Source organism: Staurois parvus, unplaced genomic scaffold (genome assembly GCF_062004578.1).
Source record: "Staurois parvus isolate SC_StPar_1 unplaced genomic scaffold, SC_StPar_1.0 ptg001005l, whole genome shotgun sequence".
NCBI classification, from domain to species: domain Eukaryota; kingdom Metazoa; phylum Chordata; class Amphibia; order Anura; family Ranidae; genus Staurois; species Staurois parvus.
In genome coordinates, this window is record NW_028318801.1 from 450,305 (window position 1) to 471,986 (window position 21,682).

General features: G+C 45.7%; 1 protein-coding gene across 1 annotated transcript in view; it reads left to right on the top strand.

Moving 5' to 3' along the window:
- Positions 1 to 21,682, top strand: part of LOC149441310 (cytoplasmic phosphatidylinositol transfer protein 1-like) — a 93,611-nt gene that overhangs the window by 16,064 nt on the left and 55,865 nt on the right. Inside the window, exon 2 of the mRNA XM_089657498.1 lies at positions 15,926 to 16,011. Coding sequence (XP_089513624.1) covers positions 15,964 to 16,011 — 48 coding nt within the window. The 5' untranslated portion in view covers positions 15,926 to 15,963. The remainder of the gene's footprint in view (positions 1 to 15,925; positions 16,012 to 21,682) is intronic.

Genomic DNA, 21,682 nt, shown 5'->3' on the forward strand with positions numbered 1-21,682 from the left:
TGACAGGAGGAGAAAGCAAAGAGCCCATCCATCTCCTTCACTATCTAATCACAGTCTGAGCTGGGAGGTGACCAAGCTGTATTGAATATCTGCAGCCGGAAAAAGTCAGGTCACCGACCTGGCTGGGCTGTTTGGTAGGGCTTTGTAAATCACGAAACCGGCTGAACAGAGTTACAAACAAGCCAGGTAGAACAGCTCCCATATGCAGTATGTATTTCAGTATTGTCTGAGTCCAGCTTTTTTTGTGTGTTATAGCCCTTGTTTTGTAAAAACAGAACAATTCTGGGCTGTCACCTCCTGGAGGTATTGTCAAAACACACTGCGGCTTAGATTTATGGCACAACAATATTGTGAAACAACTGGCCTTCCTGGTGTGTAGTATTATCTATAATAATAATATTGGCCACATCTCCGAAAAGGGCCGAGAGGGAAGGAAAAGGATACATTTTAGTTGCTATCCTCATGGCTCATATGCAGGGCTGGGGATAAGAGGGTACCACCAGTCCTCCTGTATGGGGCCCAGGCCAGCAGGGGGGCCCAGGCAGCTGGGTGAATCAGATGTAGGTAAGGAGATAGTTCAGCATGATGGAGGGGGGCAATTACTGGGACCGATCTCCTGTATGGCTCTCTCTGCAGCAGCAGCAGCAGAAAGCTGGCTTTTTCTCCTGTCCCTCCTGCTAACTGCAGAGAGAGCCATACAGGGGATCGGTCCCAGTAATTGGCCCCCACCCCCCGCCATGCTGATCCCCTTCGCTGTGCACCATATGATGAAGCTCTGATGAAGAAGGGACCCCCTTCGAAACGTGTCGGCCTCACTTTGAGAGTCTACCCTTGTGATGTGACTCGCACTAGTTCTACTCTCCCAAGTTCCTTTGAGGACCTTTAATGCTTGTTGTACTTCTTTGTTTGTGAGTATTATTCTTTGTTCAATAAAATCACAGTTTTACTAAGGTAATGCGCAAGGTTGGTGCGCTCTCTTTTTGTTTCACTTTACAGCATGGGTGGCCCTCTGGTGGCCCTCCAGCTGTTGCTCAACTATAAGTCCCACGAGGCATTGCAAGACAGTTACAAACATGACTCCCAAAGGCAGAGGTATCATGGGACTTGTAGTTTCTCAACAGCTGGAGGGCCGCCAGTTTGACATCCATGGTATAGAACATGGGTGTCAAACTGGCGGCCCTCCAGCTGTTGCCCAACTACAAGTCCCATGAGGCATTGCAAGATTGAGAGTTACAAGCATGACTCCCAAAAGGAGGCATGATGGGACTTGTAGTTTGGCAACAGCTGGAGGGGCCGCCAGTTTGACTCCCCTGCTTTACAGTATCGGTCGGGCTTCCCCAGCCTTGTTCTAGAGCTGCTCAACCTTCCATGCATTGGTGGTCACAATTTCTCCAACTTTGTCAAGGTTCCCTTCCATCTTTCCACCTCTATTCTGAGTCCTAGAGCGCAGGAGGTGTTGTTTCTGTTTCCACCATATGTTTCCCCCCTGCTGCTCAATAATAATAATTAATAGGAATAAGGATAGTTTTTTTTTCGCATTAGTATATATGTATGTAGTTTGTTCCTGTAGTGGACAAAGTATGGGCATTGTTTTCCCTTCCCCAATATGGCGGCCGGAGCTTCAAAGCTATGGAGAAGAGAGATATAAAGTGCGGCTGGTCTGTCCGACGTGTACACCCCTTATGATTAAGTCCTGTGATGTGACGAAACGCGTCAAGGGAAGTGACGTCGGACTTACAGGAAAGGAACTGGAAGTGGTGTGTTGGCCATTTTGGAAGCTGGTAAAACCGCATGTCAAGCATAGAGGAAGCTGCTCGTCAACCCTGGGAGGTTTTTGGGCGTGGGAATATGCGTTTATTCTACCTTTTAATGTAAGCAGGTAAAATAAAATTAATAATTTTATATGAAAAATGGAATTACACTATATTCTATCCATACATTTATTACATGAGCACTCTGGAGTCTTGGGAAATATCCTTTTAAATCACGAGGATGCTCAGGAGGATATGGTGGATAACATCCTAAGAGGTATACTTCAGGAGTGGAGGAAAGGAGTGGAAGTGTGCTGATGATTCCTACTCTATGAATAAGGCGTTTTTTATTTTTGCTCTGGTAAGAGCAGGGGCGGACTGACAACTCATGGGGCCCCTGGGCAATAGGGTATCATGGGGCCCCTGTGTGCTTGCCCAAACTCCCTGCCTCTCTCCCTGTAGTCTTCTGGGACACGTGACAGGTCTCAGAAGACTACGAGGCCATTCACAAAGCGCAGCCCTTCTCGCACATGCGCAGTGGGCACCCAGCTGTGAAGCCACAAGCTGTCACAGCGGGGTGCCCACACTGAAGATTCCGGCGCCAGGGAGAGAAGACTGCCAGTGAAATCAGCCATGGTGAGGATCAGGGGCGGACTAACAACTCATGGGGCCCCCGGGCAATAGGGGATCATGGGGCCCCTATGTCCTTGCCCAAACTCAAAAAAGCCTATGAAAAAGGTACCAGGGGCATCTCATGGGGCCCCCTACTGACCCCGGGCCCCGGTTTCCAAATGGTCAGTCCGCCCCTGGGTAAAAGTATATATGCTTTTTCACTATAGAAGTGTACACTGTTGTGTTCAATTGTTTTTGCTGTTTACACGCTGAGAGAATATCAACCTATGTTTCTTTTGACAGCTAGGATCGTGCACATGTGAGCGCTCCTAGCTGTGCGGCTGCACTTTGGCTGACAGCTCACCCTCTCAACCAACTATTGGGAACCAATCAGTGTGGTTCTTAATCATCTGATCACCAAGATAGCCAATAATATCATTCGTCTGATCTTAAATGAATCTCTTCCAGCCTACAGCTGTCACGTTAATCTAGGTTCTATGTGAGCGCTCCTAGCCGCGAGAGTGCACGGTCACTGACAGCTCACCATAAAATCCAACTATTGGGAACCCAGCGGTGTGGTTCTTAGTGACCTGATCACCATGATAGCCAATCATGCTAATCATCTGATCTTGGTAAACTAACCTTTTCCAGCCTTCAGCTGTCATGTTAATCTATATTCCTTTTTACAGCTGGGAGTGTGCACATGTGAGTGCTTCTAGCTGTGACACTGAGCTGTCACTGACAGCTCACCTTAGAATCTAACTATTGGGAACCAAGCAGTGTGGTTCTTAAGCACCTGATCACCATGATCTTCAATCACGCTAATCATCTGATCTTGGTAAACTAATTTTTTCCAGCGTTCAGCTGTCATGTCAATCTATGTTCCTTTTGACAGCTGGGAGCGTGTACATGTGAGTGCTTCTAGCTGCGACACTGAGCTGTCACTGACAGCTCACCATCTCAAGTAACTATTAGGAACCAACTAGCGCGGTTCCTAATCATTTGATCACCATGGAATTCCATCATGCCAAACAACTGATATTGGTACACTAACCACCTCCAACCTTTAGCTGTCATGGTAATCTATGTTCCTTTTGACAACTAGGTGAGTGCACAGATGAGTGCTCTTAGCTGTGAGGCTGTACTGTCACTGACAGCTCACCATCTCAACTAACTATTGGGAATAGACCAGTGCAGTTTCTGAAACTAGCCTCCTGCAGCTTTCATGTTAGTCCCTATCGTTGGTGTCAGTGGGATACAATAGTCTCTATCATTGGTGTCAGTGGGATACAATAGTCTCTATCATTGGTGTCAGTGAGATACAATAGTCTCTATCGTTGGTGTCAGTGGGATACAATAGTCCCTATCGTTGGTTGTTCCTTTCGACAGGTAGGAGCACGCGCAGCTGAGAGCTCCTAGCTGTGAGACTACATTGTCAGTGAGAGCTCCCCATCTCAACTAACTATTGGGAACAGACCAGTGCAGTTTCTGAAACTAGCCTCCTCCAGCTTTCATGTTAGACCCTATTGTTGAAGTCAGTGGGATACAATAGTCCCTATAGCTGGTGTCAGCGGCATACAATAGTCCCTATCGTTGGTGTCAGTGGGATACAATAGTCCCTTACGTTGGTTGTTCCTTTTGACAGCTAGGAGCATGAGCAGCTGAGCGCTCCTAGGTGTGAGACTACACCGTCAGTGAGAGCTATCTCAACTAACTGTGGGAACCAATCAGCGTGGTTCTTAATCATCTGATCACCATGGTGGCCAATCATACCAACCAACTGATCTTGGCAAACTAACTTCTTCTAGCCTTCAGCTGTCATGAGAGAGAATGTATGTTCCTTTTGACATCTAGGAGCACACACATGTGAGTGCTCCCAGCATTCTCACTGAGGGCTCACCACCATGTCAAATGCCTATTGGGAACCTAATCACCTGATCACAATGGTAGCCAATCATACCGATCAACTGGTCAAGATAGACGAACTTCTACCAGCCTCCAGCTGTCAGTGTATCTCCTGCTTTGTGTATTCATTGTGTACAGAGAAAGAAATACATGATTTAATCACTTGCCTACCCGGCACTTATACCTCTTTCCTGCCCAGGCCAATTTTTAGCTTTCAGCGCTGTTGCACTTTTGAATGACAATTGCGCGGTCATGCAGCACTGCACCCAAACAAAATGTTTATCATTTTTTTGAGACAGATAGAGCTTTCTTTTGGTGGTATTTAATCACCACCGGGTGTTTTAATTTTTGCTAAACAAACTAAAAAAGACTGATATTTGTGAAAGAATGAGTCGCTCTCAGGAGCTCAGTGACTCCAAGCGTGGTCCCGTGATAGGTGGCCACCTGGGCAATAAATCCATCCATGACATTTCCTGGCTATTAAATATTCCACGGTCAACTGTTAGTGGGATTATAACAAAGTGGAAGCAACTGGGAACAACAGCAACTCAGCCACCAAGTGGTAGGCCATGTCACATGACAGAGCGGGGTCAGCGCATGCTGAAGAGCACAGTGCGCAGAAGTCACCAACTGTCTGCAGAGTCAATAGCTAAAGACCTCCAAACTTGGTGTGGCCTTCAGATGAGCCCAACAACAGTGCGTAGAGAGCTTCATGGAATGGGTTTCCATGTCCGAGCAGCTGCATCCAAGCCTTACATCACCAAGTGCAATGCAAAGCGTCGGATGCCGTGGTGTAAAGAAAGCCGCCACTGGACTCTAGAGCAGTGGAAACGTGTTCTCTGGAGTGACCAACCACGCTTCTCTGTCTGGAAATCTGATGGACATGTCTGGGTTTGGTGGTTGCCAGGAGAACGGTACTTGCCTATGCATTGTGCCAAGTGTAAAGCTTGGTGGAAGGGGGATTATGGTGTGGGGTTGTTTTTCAGGGGTTGGGCTTGGCCCCCTAGTTCCAGTGAAATGAACATTTAAGGTGTCAGCTTACCAAGGTATTTTGGACAATTTCATGCTCCCAACTTTGTGGGAAGAGTTTGGGGATGGCCCCTTCCTGTTCCAACATGACTGCCCACCAGTGCACAAAGCAAGGTCCATAAAGACATGGAGGAGCCAGTTTGGGGTGGAGGAACTTGACTGGCCTGCACAGAGTCCTGACCTCAACCCCATAGAGCACCTTTGGGAGGAATTAGAGCGGAGACTGCGAGCCAGGCCTCCTCCCCCGACATCAGTGCCTGACCTGACAAATGTGCTTCTGGAAGAATGGTCCAACCTTCCCATAGACACCCTCCTAAACCTTGTGGACAGCCTTCCCAGAAGAGTTGAAGCTGTTATAGCCGCAAAGGGCGGGGCCAACTCAATATTGAACCCTACGGACTAAGACTGGGAGGCCATTAAAGGTCATGTGGGGGGAAAGGGCGGGGCCAGCTCAATATTGAACCCTATGGACTAAGACTGGGGGGCCATTAAAGGTCATGTGTGTGGAAAGGGCGGGGCCAACTCAATATTGAACCCTACGGACTAAGACTGGGGGGCCATTACAGTTCGTGTTCGTGGAAAGGCCAGCTGACCAATACTTGGGGCAATATAGTGTATGTATATGTGTATATATATATATATATATATATATATATACACAGAGAGAGAGAAAGATAGAAAAAAAATAAAATATATATATATACTGTATGTATATATATATATATATATATATATATGTGTGTGTGTGTGTGTTCACTTTTTAATTTTTTTTTTCTATCATGTTTGCCCATTGGCTACCTATATTTAAAAAAAAAGGACTTGTATGTCCTTAAAAAAACACATGAAAAATGAAGCCCTGAGTTCCCAGCTCCGCCCATCTGCTGAATGTTGAGGATCTTTGAACATCTAACCATGAAAATGGTAAAAGAGGGGAAAGAGGATCAAAAAAAGCGTAGAGAAGAGACTAACATTTAAAGTAAGTTAATCATTTTAATCCACCAGAATGGAAGTCAGAGTACGGATATGCAGCATGTGAACTGTTGTGGTGTGGGGATCTGCTCGATGACTCCGTCCTTGTGACGTCAATCAGGGGGTGAGCTCTGATTGGTCCGTGTTTGGTGGACGTTGAGATTGTAATCTATATTCCTCATGTCTGCTCTATTAATAGAAACCTGTGCTTGAAAATGTGACTCATCTACTACTTACCCATAATTGATTTATTTTACTGGTATCATCCAAAAGATTTATCTTCTCCAAATGTTATGTCATGTCTTCCAAGGACAAAAGAGTGCAAATGATGGACCTCGCACACTCTCCATGCATAACAGTAGTATATCTAGGTCATGGCTGCTCTCATTTCTTTGGCAATGCATCACTTTAAATTTTATGTAAACCCAAAATCTTAGAAAAGCTGAAACAGGTCAATGTAATTCCCAAAATCTGCTACTTTGAAAAAAAAAAAAATCCCTGGTGATCCTGCCATTAAGGTTCTTGTTCAGGCACTTCCTGTTATAGGGTGACAACGCTCTGCTGCTGTCTCTAAATTGTGCTCCTGTGTTGTCATTTTGTCCCATGCTTTCCTTATAGAGACTACAAGCCACCATGCTGACAAACATTACACGGGTCCTTGTTCAGGCAATTCCTGGTATAGGGTGACGCTTTGCCCCCGTCTCTTAATTGTGCTCTTGTGTTATCATCCTGTCATATGGTTTCCTGATACAGGTCCTTGTTCAGGCACAGCCTGTTATACAGTGACAATGCTGTCCCTGTGTCTAAATGGCTCCCGTGTTGTCACCCTGTCACATGTTTTGCTAATGCAGACTACAAGTCACCATGTTGACAAACATTACACAGGTCCTTGTTCAGACACTTTTAGGGTGACAACGCTCTGGTCCTGCCTCTAAATTGTGATTTTGTGTAGTCACCCCGTCATATAATTTCCTAATAGAGACTACAAGCTACCGTGCTGACACCCATTACACAGGTCCTTGTTCAGGCACTTCTTGTTACAGGGTGACAACACTCTGTCCCTGTCTCTAAATTGTGCTCCTGTGTTGTCACCCTGTCACATGCTTTCCCAATAGAGACTACAAGCCACCGTGCTGACACACATTACACAGGTCCTAGTTCAGGCACTTCTGGTTATAAGGTGACAACGCTCTGTCCCTGTCTCTTAATTGTGTTTCTGCGTTGTCACCCTGTCACATGCTTTCCCAATAGAGACTACAAGCCACCATGCTGACACACATTACACAGGTCCTAGTTCAGGCACTTCTGGTTATAAGGTGACAACGCTCTGTCCCTCTCTCTAAATTGTGTTTCTGCGTTGTCACCCTGTCACATGCTTTCCTAATAGAGACTACAAGCCACCGTGTTGACAAACATTACACAGGTCCTAGTTCAGGCACTTCTGGTTATAAGGTGACAACGCTCTGTCCCTGTCTCTAAATTGTGTTTCTGTGTTGTCACCCTGTCACATGCTTTCCTAATAGAGACTACAAGCCACCGTGTTGACAAACATTACACAGGTCCTAGTTCAGGCACTTCCTCTTATAGGGTGACAACGCTCTGTCCCTGTCTCTTTAATTGTGCACCTGTGTTGTCACCCTGTCACATGGTTTTCTAACAGACTTCAAGCACACATCACATAGGCATGGTCCACTTTTATCACCATCAGGAACCCGCACTGGGAAATGCCATGCAGCCATCATTGGAGTGCATGAAGATGGGAAGTGACTGAAAACAGGCTGCAGGAAACAAGCAGCATAAGATAAAAAGAGTTGAAAACTATTATTTTTTTAGAACAAATGTCTTTGTTTATGATGCACAGGACTTTAGCAAACTAAATGTCACCCAGGTAAGGTTTAGATCTACTTAAAAATACAAACTTGGAAGCTGCGATCGCTCACATGTCTTTTAAATGTGCAGTCTCTGGGGCTGCCATTCTCCCCTTACTACTAGTAAGTAACCCAGAGTGAGCATGCAGGTTTCAATTTCACTGGCTACATGCTTGTTCTGGATAAATGAATCAACAGGTAATAACGACTACAGTTCCATAGCCTTAACCTTAAAAAAGCATGGTGTTATTTCCCGTAGAGGTGTCCGGTCATACCGGGTGCGACTTGCCATGCCATTTGCCATGTGATGCAAATTTCAAATCGAATGACACCCTATTGTCCGCAATTAAATCGGTCATATCAGTGCGATTCCGACTCGCACTGATTTTGAAAGTAGTGCATGCGCTACTTCAGGTGTGACTTACATAGATATCTGTACCTTGCAAGCCGCAGATGTCGTACACATCGCACCTCAAGTCAAAATGACATCCGACTTTGAAATCGTGCAATTTCACTGGAAGTCGCACAATTTCAAAGTTGTATCGGTGTGTCTGGGGACTTACTGTCCTGATAGATTACCTATAAAATGAGATTCTCACAATGTGCATCAGAAGCTGCAGATAGGGCTCGCCTCATTAAGAGTGGCTTAACTGCACTTCTACTGCCCCTCACCCCACTCCCACCGATAGTGTGAATGTGCCTCAAGAATGAATAAATGATAAAAAGTACCTTAGTCTAGATCAGTGGTCTCCAAACTGTGGCCCTTGGGATGAATGTGGCCCTTTGCTTGCCTCTATCTGGCCCTCGGGGTACTATTCCTCCCACTGATACCAACAAGGAGGCAACATTTCTTCCACTATAGGCACCAACCATGGGACATTTTTCCTTCCACTCACACCAATGATGGAGCACTATTCCTCCCACTGACACCAATGATGGGGCACTATTCCGCCCACTGACACCAATGATGGGGCACTATTCCTCCCACTGATACCAATGATGGGGCACTATTCCTCCCACTGATACCAATGATGGGGCGCTGTTCTTCCCACTGATACCAATGATGGGACACTATTCCTCCCACTGACACCAATGATGGGGCACTATTCCTCCCACTGACACCAATGATGGGGCACTATTCCTCCCACTGACACCAATGATGGGGCAATATTCCTCCCACAGACACCAATGATGGGGCACTATTCCTCCTACTGATACCAATGATGGGGCGCTGTTCTTCCCAGTGACACCAATGATGGGACACTATTCCTCCCACTGACACCAATGACGGGACACTATTCCTCCCACTGACACCAATGATGGGACACTATTCCTCCCACTGATACCAATGATGGGGCGCTGTTCTTCCCACTGATACCAATGATGGGACACTATTCCTCCCACTGACACCAATGATGGGACACTATTCCTCCCACTGATACCAATGATGGGACACTATTCCTCCCACTGATACCAATGATGGGGCACTATTCCTCCCACTGACACCAATGATGGGGCACTATTCCTCCCACTGATACCAATGATGGGGCACTATTCCTCCCACTGATACCAATGATGGGGCACTATTCCTCCCACTGATACCAATGATGGGGGACTATTCCTTCCACTGATACCAATGATGGGGCACTATTCCTCTCACTGATACCAATTATGGCAGCACTATTCCTCCCACTGATACCAATGATGGGGCACTATTCCTCCCACTGACACCAATGATGGGGCACTATTCCTCCCACTGACACCAACGATGGGACACTATTCCTCCCACTGATACCAATGATGGGACACTATTCCTCCCACTGATACCAATGATGGGGCACTATTCCTCCCACTGATAACAATGATGGGACACTATTCCTCCCACTGACACCAATGATGGGGCACTATTCCTCCCACTGATACCAATGATGGGGCACTATTCCTCCCACTGATACCAATGATGGGGCACTATTCCTCCCACTGATACCAATGATGGGGCACTATTCCTCTCACTGATACCAATTATGGCAGCACTATTCCTCCCACTGATACCAATGATGGGGCACTATTCCTCCCACTGATACCAATGATGGGGCACTATTCCTCCCACTGACACCAATGATGGGGCACTATTCCTCCCACTGATACCAATGATGGGGCACTATTCCTCCCACTGATACCAATGATGGGGCACTATTCCTCCCACTGATACCAATGATGGGGCACTATTCCTCCCACTGATAACAATGATGGGACACTATTCCTCCCACTGACACCAATGATGGGGCACTATTCCTCCCACTGATACCAATGATGGGGCACTATTCCTCCCACTGATACCAATGATGGGGCACTATTCCTCCCACTGATACCAATGATGGGGCACTATTCCTCCCACTGATACCAATGATGGGGCACTATTCCTCTCACTGACACCAATGATGGGGCACTATTCCTCCCACTGATACCAATGATGGGACACTATTCCTCCCACTGATACCAATGATGGGGCACTATTCCTCCCACTGATACCAATGATGGGACACTATTCCTCCCACTGATACCAATGATGGGACACTATTCCTCCCACTGATACCAATGATGGGGCACTATTCCTCCCACTGATACCAATGATGGGGCACTATTCCTCTCACTGACACCAATGATGGGGCACTATTCCTCCCACTGATACCAATGATGGGACACTATTCCTCCCACTGATACCAATTATGGCAGCACTATTCCTCCCACTGATACCAATGATGGGGCACTATTCCTCCCACTGATACCAATGATGGGACACTATTCCTCCCACTGATACCAGTGATGGGGCACTATTCCTCCCACTGATACCAGTGATGGGGCACTATTCCTTCCACTGATACCAGTGATGGGGCACTATTCCCCCCACCAATACCAACGACTGATCACTATCCCTCCTTCCACTGACTACAAACACTATGTCGTCTTCTTTTACTCCTACTGACGCTGGGACATTTTATACTTCCACTGACCACTCCGGCCTTCCTAATGTGTGAAGGCCAGTAAACCAGCCATTTGTTTAGAAAGTTTTGATATTCATATATACTTTTTCCAGGAGCTTTCATTTTGCCTGGCCAACCCATCAAATGAGTGGAACTGACAGCGATAATTCTCCATGTTAATAAATAAAGAAATGAAATAGCGCCTCTCCTGGCTGCAGGAAATCAAACGCTGCATATTGCGCTCTCTGGCCATCCAATACTGATAAATGACTATAATAATAAATATATTTAGAGGAGCCCCTGGTAAACACTTTTTTAGTATTGATTCGGTATTTTCAGCATTTTTCCCCAGCTGTCCTCGTGAGTCATAAAATAAAAGATAAACTATTTTCTGCTACCCACAAGCCTTCTCTTTGAAGATGAGCTGCCTCGGTGGAGACTGATTTGCATCTCGATTGAGCAGTTAGGCAATTCTGAAAAAGCTTTATTGCGTGCATGACCATTCCACGCTCATATCTCAGAAAGCCTTGCAGTGACGGCATGCACAGCCAATGGTGTGACCTTTGTAAAGGGGACCTGTGTGCCCATACTTACCAACATAATAGTTCCAGTCCCTGGGACAATGCCCACACTTGGCATACCCCCTTACTTGGTGTTCACACTCAGACCAAATGAGGGAACTGCACATTTGTGGATGCAATTGACATGTTCAATAACTCAAATAAAGGTGATGCTGTGATCCCAGGACATAGCCCTGGACACAGCATCATTAGGACAAGCACATGAATGCAGGGCTGTCCTGGAAAATCCAGAATCTATGCAAGCATCCGAAGCAATGGCAATAGCAAATGCAAAACTAGATTCAAAATAATTGTAATTGTGCTGAAGAAGCTTCGGTAACAATAGATCAGGATTCTCCAAACTATGGCCCGTGGGCTAAATTCGTCCTGCTACAAGGGTTTTTTCCGACCCCCTGCTGGGGTCACTGGTGTATCCTTAATGTGCACAGAATGAGAATTAAGGTCAACAAAGGCTGCCTATAATTTTCACTATCCCCTCCCATATGTAAAAGGGGACTCTGATAAGGGGACCCTGATGCAGGGGAACTCTGAGAAGACTCTGATGTAAGGGGGATCTCTCCTGATGTAAAGGGGAACTCAGATGAGGACCCTGATGTAAGGGGGGACTCTAATGGGGACCCTGATATAATGGGGGACTCTAATGGGGACCCTGATGTAAGGGGAGACTCTAATGGGGACCCTGATGTAAGGGGGGACTCTAATGGGGACCCTGATGTAAGGGGGGACTCAGATGAGGAACCTGATATAAGGGGGGACTCAGATGAGGAACCTGATGTAAGGAGGGCTCAGAAGAGGACCCTGATGTCAGGGGGGACTGTGATGAAGACCCTGATATAAAGAGGGACTCAGATGAGGAACCTGATATAAGGGGGACTCAGATGAGGAACCTGATGTAAGGAGGGCTCAGAAGAGGACCCTGATGTCAGGGGGGACTGTGATGAAGACCCTGATATAAATAGGGACTCAGATAAGGACCCTGATAAAAGGAGGGACTCAAATGAGGATCCTGATATAAGGGGGAACTTAGATGAGTTCTCTGATGTAAGGGGAGACTTTAACGGGGACCCTGATGGAAGGGGGACTCAGAGGAGGACCCTAATGTAAGGGGGGCTCAGATGAGGACCTTGATGTAAGAGGGAACTCTGATGGGGACCCTGATGTAAGGTGGAACTCAGGTGGGGACACTGATGTAAGGTGGGACTCAGAGGAAGACCCAAATGTAAGGGGGGCTCAGATGAGGACCCTGATATAGGGGGGGACTCTGATGGGGACCATGATGTAAGGTGGAATTCAGGTGGGGACACTGATAAGGCAAAAATCAGATGAGGACCCTGATGTATGGAGGGACTTTGATGGGGACCCTGATGTAACTGAAGACTCAAATGAGGACCCTGATGTAAGGGAGAACTTAGATGTATAGAGGACTCTGATGGAGACCCTGATGGGTAAAGGATTTTTTTCAGCACCCAAATATTTGTAAAATACATGATGTGTCTTTCTTATACGTTTGGAGACCCCCGCCCTAGATGAAGACCTAGGACTACAGGCATCTGACAGATCGAACTTGAATCAGAAAGTCCTTGAGAACCCAGCCGTATATTTCTGCAAAAGGAGTGTACTATCCCTTTAAAGCATTTCGTGACCTACTACAGAATCTGGGGAATAAGAAATATGTTATTTTTGTCTGTCTCATAAATAGATGCATCTTGTCTAGAGGTTGTCAGGGATGCGGTGTAGGGGATATTTCTAGATACCAGTCGGTATAGCAACGAGCATTCGTGCACTCATGTTTTTTTTCTTTTTAACAGATGTTTGTGTGTTCATTTCTAATAAAACATTTTCTTAAAGTTGACCTGTCTTTTCAGAGATTCTTCAGTCACATTCACTATATAGAATGTGGCCAAGAAAGCTCCTACGTAAATATCAGTCTTTCTTGAATGGAGACAACCTTAAGATTATATCTGAACTTTTAAAAATTTTGGATACATTGAGAAAGGGTTAAAACTTCTGCCAAATCTTTCATTACCATCTTTTTCCTATTCAAGAGATTTTCATTCACTTCCTGTTTCGGGAACAATACAGGAACTGAAAAGAAATCTCCCCAAGGTAAAGAAAATGTCCGCTTAGACAGCTATCACTGGTGCAAATGTCCTCGTTGAAAGATTTCCCCTCTATTGCTGTTCTGATTGCCAATCTTTGGTCTACATGGTTATTGGCAGATCTAAAGGGGATTGTACAATCAGACTGTAATGTTCATGGTCAGCTTTAGCTTTGATTAACCTGCCTTTTATTGACAATGGTACAATGGGCTGTATGTTTACAAGGAGGATCTAACTGGTTGGGCAACATTGCTTGATTTGGTAGTGTTGGAGTTGGTGGATCTCATACTTTGGTTGTCAACCAGCTCAACAGCATAGCAAGCACATGCATGGTACACTGAGTCTCGGGTGTCTGATATATCATTGATGAAACTGTCGTCTACCTGGCTGGTTGTTGGGCATCAGAATCCCTGATGGACAGACCAGGGATAGGAACAGTTTTGATAACCTGCAGGAGTGTCCTTGAGAGCCTATGGGGTCCATTTTCCCTTAATTACCTACGTCCTGTATTTTACAGTAAGTGCCATAAAGTGTCAGATGGTACATACATGTAAAATGTTTTCTTCTGTAGGGCACAGCTGATCCCTTCTTGACAGTAGAGGAAGCCCCCTTATGCTTTTAAAAGGTTTTGTCAGCTACAAGTGGGTTTTACATACCCATAGAAGTCTGAGGGAATGTAAAACCTGCTTAAAGCTGGTCAAGTACAGGTCAAAAAGAGGACAACTACAGGTCAGATGTACCTGCCAATGAATTCTGAATGCTGTCCGAAGCATCGCAATCTGATGCCATCGATACAATCTGAAAGTCCATCCACACAAGCCCTAATTATATGGGTAAGTGGACCTTTCAGTTACTCTGAACATTTGACCTGGGAGTCAAATACAACCATGTGTCCCTTTTACAGTAGGAAAAGATGTTTTTGGGCTAAGAAGTGTCCCATGCAAATTGCGTCCTAGTGCTGTAGTGACAGGTGGGCATATTGAAGGTGGGTATTCCTAAAGAACTTGTTTTTTTTAGATGTACCTTTTTAGATGTACCTTCACATTCACAAGCATCTACTTCCTTTGCAGCTCTTGGCATTCAGTCACATGATGTCTCAGCGCTGAAAGAAAGCCCACCAAGAGTCATTGACTGCTCTGATTGATGTAAAAATGGAGAGGTATCTCCATTCAGGGCCACCAGCCCAACATAAACTTGGACTAATAGCAATATAATGCCCACCAAGAGTCATTGACTGCTCTGATTGATGTAAAAATGGAGAGGTATCTCCGTTCAGGGACACCAGCCCAACATGAACTTGGACCAATAGCAATATAATGCCCACCAAGAGTCATTGACTGCTCTGATTGATGTCAACATGTCTAATCCGTGCTGGCCATGGGGCCCTCTACTCCTTAGCCCAATCCTCCCCTGTAAACATGGAATCTCAGTTTAACTTTCTATTTAAATCATAAGAGAATCAAATGGATAATCCACTGTCTTCAATGGACTGATGGGGAATCAAGCTGAAGAAACCTCCAAACAAAGCCAATGGAAAGCCCAAGTGCTTTTAGATTGCAGATTCATTTTCAATGGATTAAATCTGCTACAATCCATAGAATTGTTGGACGTTTGATCAAATCAAATTCATTAATAGTACCTGTTCTCATTCTTTTAATTACTTTTAATCCTATTAGCAATCGATAGCTGGTTAAAAGGATTGTTGCTGCCTGAAAATTGCTACGTGTAAAGTCACTCTAGACTCTGGTCTAGAAAAAGAAAATTATTCAAGAATGTATTCCTAACTAAAAAAAATCTCTTTTATTGCTCTCAGCCTCCTCCAAATCACTTTTTTAACAGTATAATCTGATTCCCTGTTAGAGGGTGTATACGTTTGTTCTCCATGGTCACACTGTGTGTAGGAATGTAGCCACAGAGGACATTACGAGAAGAAAAACACAGTAAGAAACAATTTCACGAAAAACGAGTTACAGGGCCATTAGGTAGTGGATATGTATGGATTATTTGTGGAGAAGAAGGATATTGTTTAGTGTCACTTTAATGACAACATGCCATCTGGTGACGTCTATTTTAATTTTAAATAAGCCATCTGATTACTTTGTCATTGGTATTTCTGTTCTCTTCCAGACTTCCCCCAAGAGGTCCATTCTGGTCAATACATCAGCATGCTGGTGAAGGAATACCGAATCTGCATGCCCCTCACCACAGAGGAGGTAAGTCACGGTTTTATGGTACATGAAGATGTTGGGATTAAGATGGTCCTGATTCATTGAGGTATAAAATAATGAGCAATAACTTGTAAGATGTGACCCTGGGGGGTTGAGGACATTAGACTAGCCTGGTATGGAGACATTTATAGAGGATACTGTCTGTGTTGTTCATAATATCCAATAGGATCTCATCTGTCATTTTTTTTTCAGCTGGAAGGAAAGATTTGGTTGCTCTGGGCAAAAAGAACCCTTTCCATGTGCAGCCCTTGTTTCAAAGACCAACAGGGCTTATAACATTTAATAACCAAACAGAATTCAGCTTTCACAGCTTAGAGCTAGGCCAATGATAATTAGTCTGAGTTACAGCACATTGCTGTTATTTTTCCTCACGTCACCAAAGAATTGGATCAACCAACACTTACAGTTTAGTTTTGGGTGAATGCTAGTGGACTTTCTTTGTACGCATGGTAATATTGAAGGGCCAACTGAAGATATTGCTTAGAGATGTTGGGGTCAGTCCCAAACAACACTATTCCTGTTTTGGGTAAATCACCCACCTGCTCAGAATATATTGTGGTGACATCTTTAATGGGCACATAGCTTGGAGCTCCAGTGGAGAGATCACACGGGGTAGTCAATTTACCTTTTTATACAATTCAGTAGAGCCAGATTTGACTTCTCACGAGGCACTCTATGGAGGGAGTAGTTCCTGAACCAGGGAGCACTCCAGAGAGGAAACAGGGTTTGAACCAGGGAACACTCTACAGAGGAGGTAGTGTCTGAACCAAGGAGCACTCTACAGAGGAGGTAGTGCCTGAACCAGGGATCACTCTACGAATGAGGTAGTGCTTGAACCAGGGAGCACTCTACAGAGGGGGTCGTGCCTGAACCAGGAAACATTGTGCAAAATGGGTGGTGCCCACCCTGAATCATGAAGCACTCTAGAGAAGGGGTTGTGCCTGAACCAGTGAACACTCTACAGAGGGGGTAGTGTCTGAACCAGGGACCACTCTACAGAGGGGGTTGTGCCTGAACCAGGGAGCACTCTACAGAGGAGATAGTGCCTGAACCAGGGAGCACTCTACAGATGGGGTTGTGCCTGAACCAGGGAGCACTCTACAGAGGGGGTTGTGCCTGAACCAGGGAGCACTCTACAGAGGGGGATGTGCCTGAACCAGGGAGCACTCTACAGAGGGGGTTGTGCCTGAACCAGGGAGCACTCTACAGAGGGGGTTGTGCCTGAACCAGGGAGCACTCTACAGAGGGGGTTGTGCCTGAACCAGGGAGCACTCTACAGAGGGGGTTGTGCCTGAACCAGGGAGCACTCTACAGAGGGGGTTGTGCCTGAACCAGGGAGCACTCTACAGAGGGGGTTGTGCCTGAACCAGGGAGCACTCTACAGAGGGGGTTGTGCCTGAACCAGGGAGCACTTTACAGTGGGGGTAGTGCCTGAACCAGAGAACATTGTGCAAAGTGGGTGGTGCCTGTCCTGACCCATGGAGCACTCTAGAGAAGGGGTGGTGCCTGAACCAGAAAACACTCTTTAGAGGGGTAGTGCTTGAATCAGCGAACACTCTAGAGAAGGGGAAGTGCCTGAACCAAGTGACACTGTACAGATGGGGTAGTGCCTGCATCTGGGAACACTCTAGAGAAGGAGTGGTGCCTGGACAAGGGAAAATTCTACAGAAGTGGTGGCGTTTGGACTAGGGAGCACTCTGCAAAGGGAATGGTGCCTGCACCAGGGACACTCTACAGAGGATACAATGCCCAGACCAAGGAGCATGCTAGAGAAAGGGTGGTGCCTAAAGCAGAGAGCATTCTACAAAGGGTTAGCACTTGAGCCAGGAAACAGTTTACAAAGGGGTGGTGTCTTAACCAGGGAACAGTCTACAGAGGTGGTGGTGCCTGAACCAAGGAGCACTCCAGAAAGGGGGTGCTGCCTGAACTGGGAGGCACTCTAGAGAAGAGGTGGTGCCTGAACCAGGGAACATTCTACAGAAAGGTGGTGCCTGAACCAGGGAGCACGCAAGAAAAGGGATAATGCCAGAACCATGGGCATTATCCCCCTGTACAGAGGGGGTGGTGCCTGAACCAGGAAACTCTCCAGGGGTGGTGGCTGAACCAAAGGACACTTTAGAGAGAGAGTGGTGCCTGACCCAAAGGATACTCTAGAGAGGGGGTGGCGCTTGGTCCAGGGATCAAGGTAAAGAAGGGTAGTGCTAGAACCAGCAATACTTTAGAGAGGGGGTAGTGCTTGAAACAAGGAATATTCTGGTGCATTTATGTGCCAAAATATGTCTGACGTGAGTGTACCCTAAAGTAATCACCTTTGCATGAAGACCATCAGTGGAAAGGTTCATCTACTAATCAGTCTCCTGATGAAATGACAACAGTGCGGTGGTCACAGCGCCCATCGTGTAGGTTAAGCGCTTTTCTCATCACACCCCGAGTAGCACTCCTTCTCCTTTTGATCACACTTCAGCTCCATCTCCTCATTACCGCCAATGAGATATTTATAGACACACGGTCAGCTCCTGTTTTTTTTACCGAAGTGCTCTGAACTGGGAAACGACACGCACCGTAAGAACGCAGCAATTAGGCCCTGAATCTGAGGTGGCTTTATTTATATGTCATGTCTACTGAGGAGCATTACAGCCAGAACTGACCGGGGGTACGCGCCTCAGGTCCCTCACCTGGATATGTTCACTGACTATAGGCCGGTCCACTTCTGTCACTGTTTTTTGGTGCATTGCATTTTACCTGTGCTTTAGGTGTGTTACCACTGAACTCTATAGAATGTGTGTTTGCGCATCAAAAATGAAGCATGAAGGACTTTTTTCAATGCGTCGCACCTGAAACTTGCTAAAAATGTACAGGTGTGAGCCGGCACCACAGGCTGCCATGTACCCTAAACTTTGCACTCCAGCCCCAAAGACCATGTTATGTCTACAGCCCAACCCCTCAGGCTGGCCCTTTCCAGCACTGACAGAGTTAAGCTGTAACATGGGGGGGTGGAGGGGGGTATGACATGACACTAAGGTTCCTGACAGCATGACAGGTCCCCATGTGTTACCGTAGTAACACTGACAGATATGCATTGTCTAAGTAGGAATTGCCATTAGCAGGTAAACTACACAGATTGAGGAGCTGAGAGGAGAGATGAGGGACAAGGAGGGGAGGGGGACATAGCTTAGTGTTCACTAGAAGATATGATAATATTGGTTTGTACACCCCGCATCTCATATTTATACATAAAGATTCTGCAAAACACTCACGACTTTCTCCTTTCCTTTCCTTCTTCCTTACCTTCTTCCTTTCCTTTCTCCTTTCCTTTCCTTCTTTCTTTCCTTTCCCTTTGCTTTCCTTTCCTTTCCTCCTTTCCTTTCCTTCTTCCTTTCCTTTCCTTTCCTTTCTCCTTTCCTTCTTCCTTTCTCCTTTCCTTTCCTTTCCTCTCCTCTCCTCTCCTCTCCTCTCTTATCCTCTCCTTTCCTTTCCTTTCCATTCCTTTTCCTTTCCTTTCCTTCTTCCTTTCCTTTCCTTTTTCCTTTCCTTTTTCCTTTCCTTTTTCCTTTCCTTTCCTTTTTCCTTTCCTTTCCTTTCCTTTGCTTTCCTTCTTCCTTTCATTTCCCTTTGCTTTCCTTTCCTTTTTTATTTCCTTTCCCCTTTCCTTCTTCCTTTCTCCTTTCCTTCTTCCTTTCTCCTCTCCTTTCCTTTCCTTTCCTTTCCTCTCCTTTCCTTTCCTTTCCTTTCCTTTCCTCTCCTTTCCTTTCTTCTATCATTGACTTCTTCCTTCTTACCTCCTTCCTTTCCATCCATTGTTTCTTCCTTCCTTCTATCCTTCCTCTGCACCTTCCCTTGTTCTTACTGTTTTTCTTCCCTCCCTCCTTCATTTCTTCCTGTCTTTTTTCCTTCCTTCTTTCCATCCTTCCTTTATTCTCATCTTGTCTTACTCCTTTTTTTTTTCTTCCTTCCTTCATTCCTTTCTTTGTTCTTACCTCCCACATCCTTTTTTCTTTCTTTCATACCTTCCTTCTTATCTTTCCTTCATTCTCTCCTCTTCCTTCCTTCCTTCCTTCCTTCTTTCCTTCCTTCTTTCTTCCCTTCATTCCCTCTTTTCTGTGGCGCTCCTTTCCCTTTTCTTCCTTCCTTTCTGGAACAAGGGATGAGGAAAGGTGAAGATAAGTATTTTATATAAAACATGACAGTTATTTATAATACACAGTGCTTCTAATTCATTCAACAAGTAGATACATGATGGGTCAGGGTACACTTCCAAAAGTTTGGTGATGAAGAAAGGGATCACAGGAAAGGTACTGTAGCCTTGGCCAGCTTGGCCAATAGATATTAAAGGGATGGTACATTGAATTCAGGGATTGAGGCATTGTGGAAAAGCAAACTTGACAAACTGAAGACAATAAAATAAAGCCGCAAGGGAAAGCGTTCGCCTTCGGAACTTTGCGCCTTTTTTTTTCCTGGGCGTCTTTGCTGTAATTAATCTTCTCACTCACTGTGGATGTCCCTGGTTGTCTGTCCGGCTTTTATCACCTCTCTGAGAATCGATGTAAAGCCTCAAAACAGTCCCCGTTGCAAACATTTACCCAGCGCTGTCTCCCGGGATTCAGACTCATGCTGGGCGGTAACTGGCCCTGACCTGTTTATTATTTTCCCATCAGGCACTTCTGCGCTAATCGCCTCCCTGTACAGTGACAGCGGCTGCACACTTTTAGTTTGTTTAGATGACGTTTGCCATGATTGGGTGAAAGAGTGCAGAATGTGCACCACGGAGAGGATTTATTATTAGTAAACAAATGGTAGAAATAAATTCCAGGTTGGTTTACGTAAACAAGGCTTTACTATAACTTGTGGATAAAGAAGAAAAGTGGAGCTTTAGATATTTAAAGCCAAATGCCAGGCAAACCGCTGAGCACACAGATAAAATACATATTTTGCACTTCTGTCTAGGTCTGATATCTACACAGCTCTGTTACACAGCACAGTCCTGTCTGGTAAAGCAGGAGACTTGATTTTTCAGTGTTGCAACTCAGTAATGCCTACAGATCCCATCCCTCCCCCAGTCTGTGACTGGACTGCTCAGGTCATCCCGGATGTGCCCCAAACCTGTGACTGAACAGTGAAAAAAGAAGCAGCAGAGTGATGAGCTTAATTAGTGTCTCTGCCTGGAGTTCAGCTTTAAATGCCAGCGCCATGGGAATCAGTTTTGTATCGATGCCTCCAAACTGGACTCCATGCCAGCTTTTTTGGAGTCTCCAATAGTCTCTCTCACTGCCATGGCCAATACAAAGCTGTTGTCACACTTTCCTAATGGGCTCCCCAAATTGTAAAAAGAAGTGAGTAATCTGTGAAGTCCAGCAGGGAGAAACTGACACCTTCACTATGACTTCTTGGAAGAGTCTAGACCCCAAGACTTATGGTGGGATAAGAAAATCTTGACACTGCACTGTTCTAGAGATGTACAGTTTCAGGGCTTGTTCACACTGTCCTGATGGGCTTGCCAAAAGGTAAAAGAAGTGAATAATCTGTGGAGTCCACCGGCACTAACACCTTTTCTAAGACTTCTTGGAAGAACCTAGTCACCAAGCCAAGGCTTGTGGCGGGATGAGTAAATCTTGCCATTAGAGTGTTCTAGAGATATACAGTTTAAGGGCTCATGCAG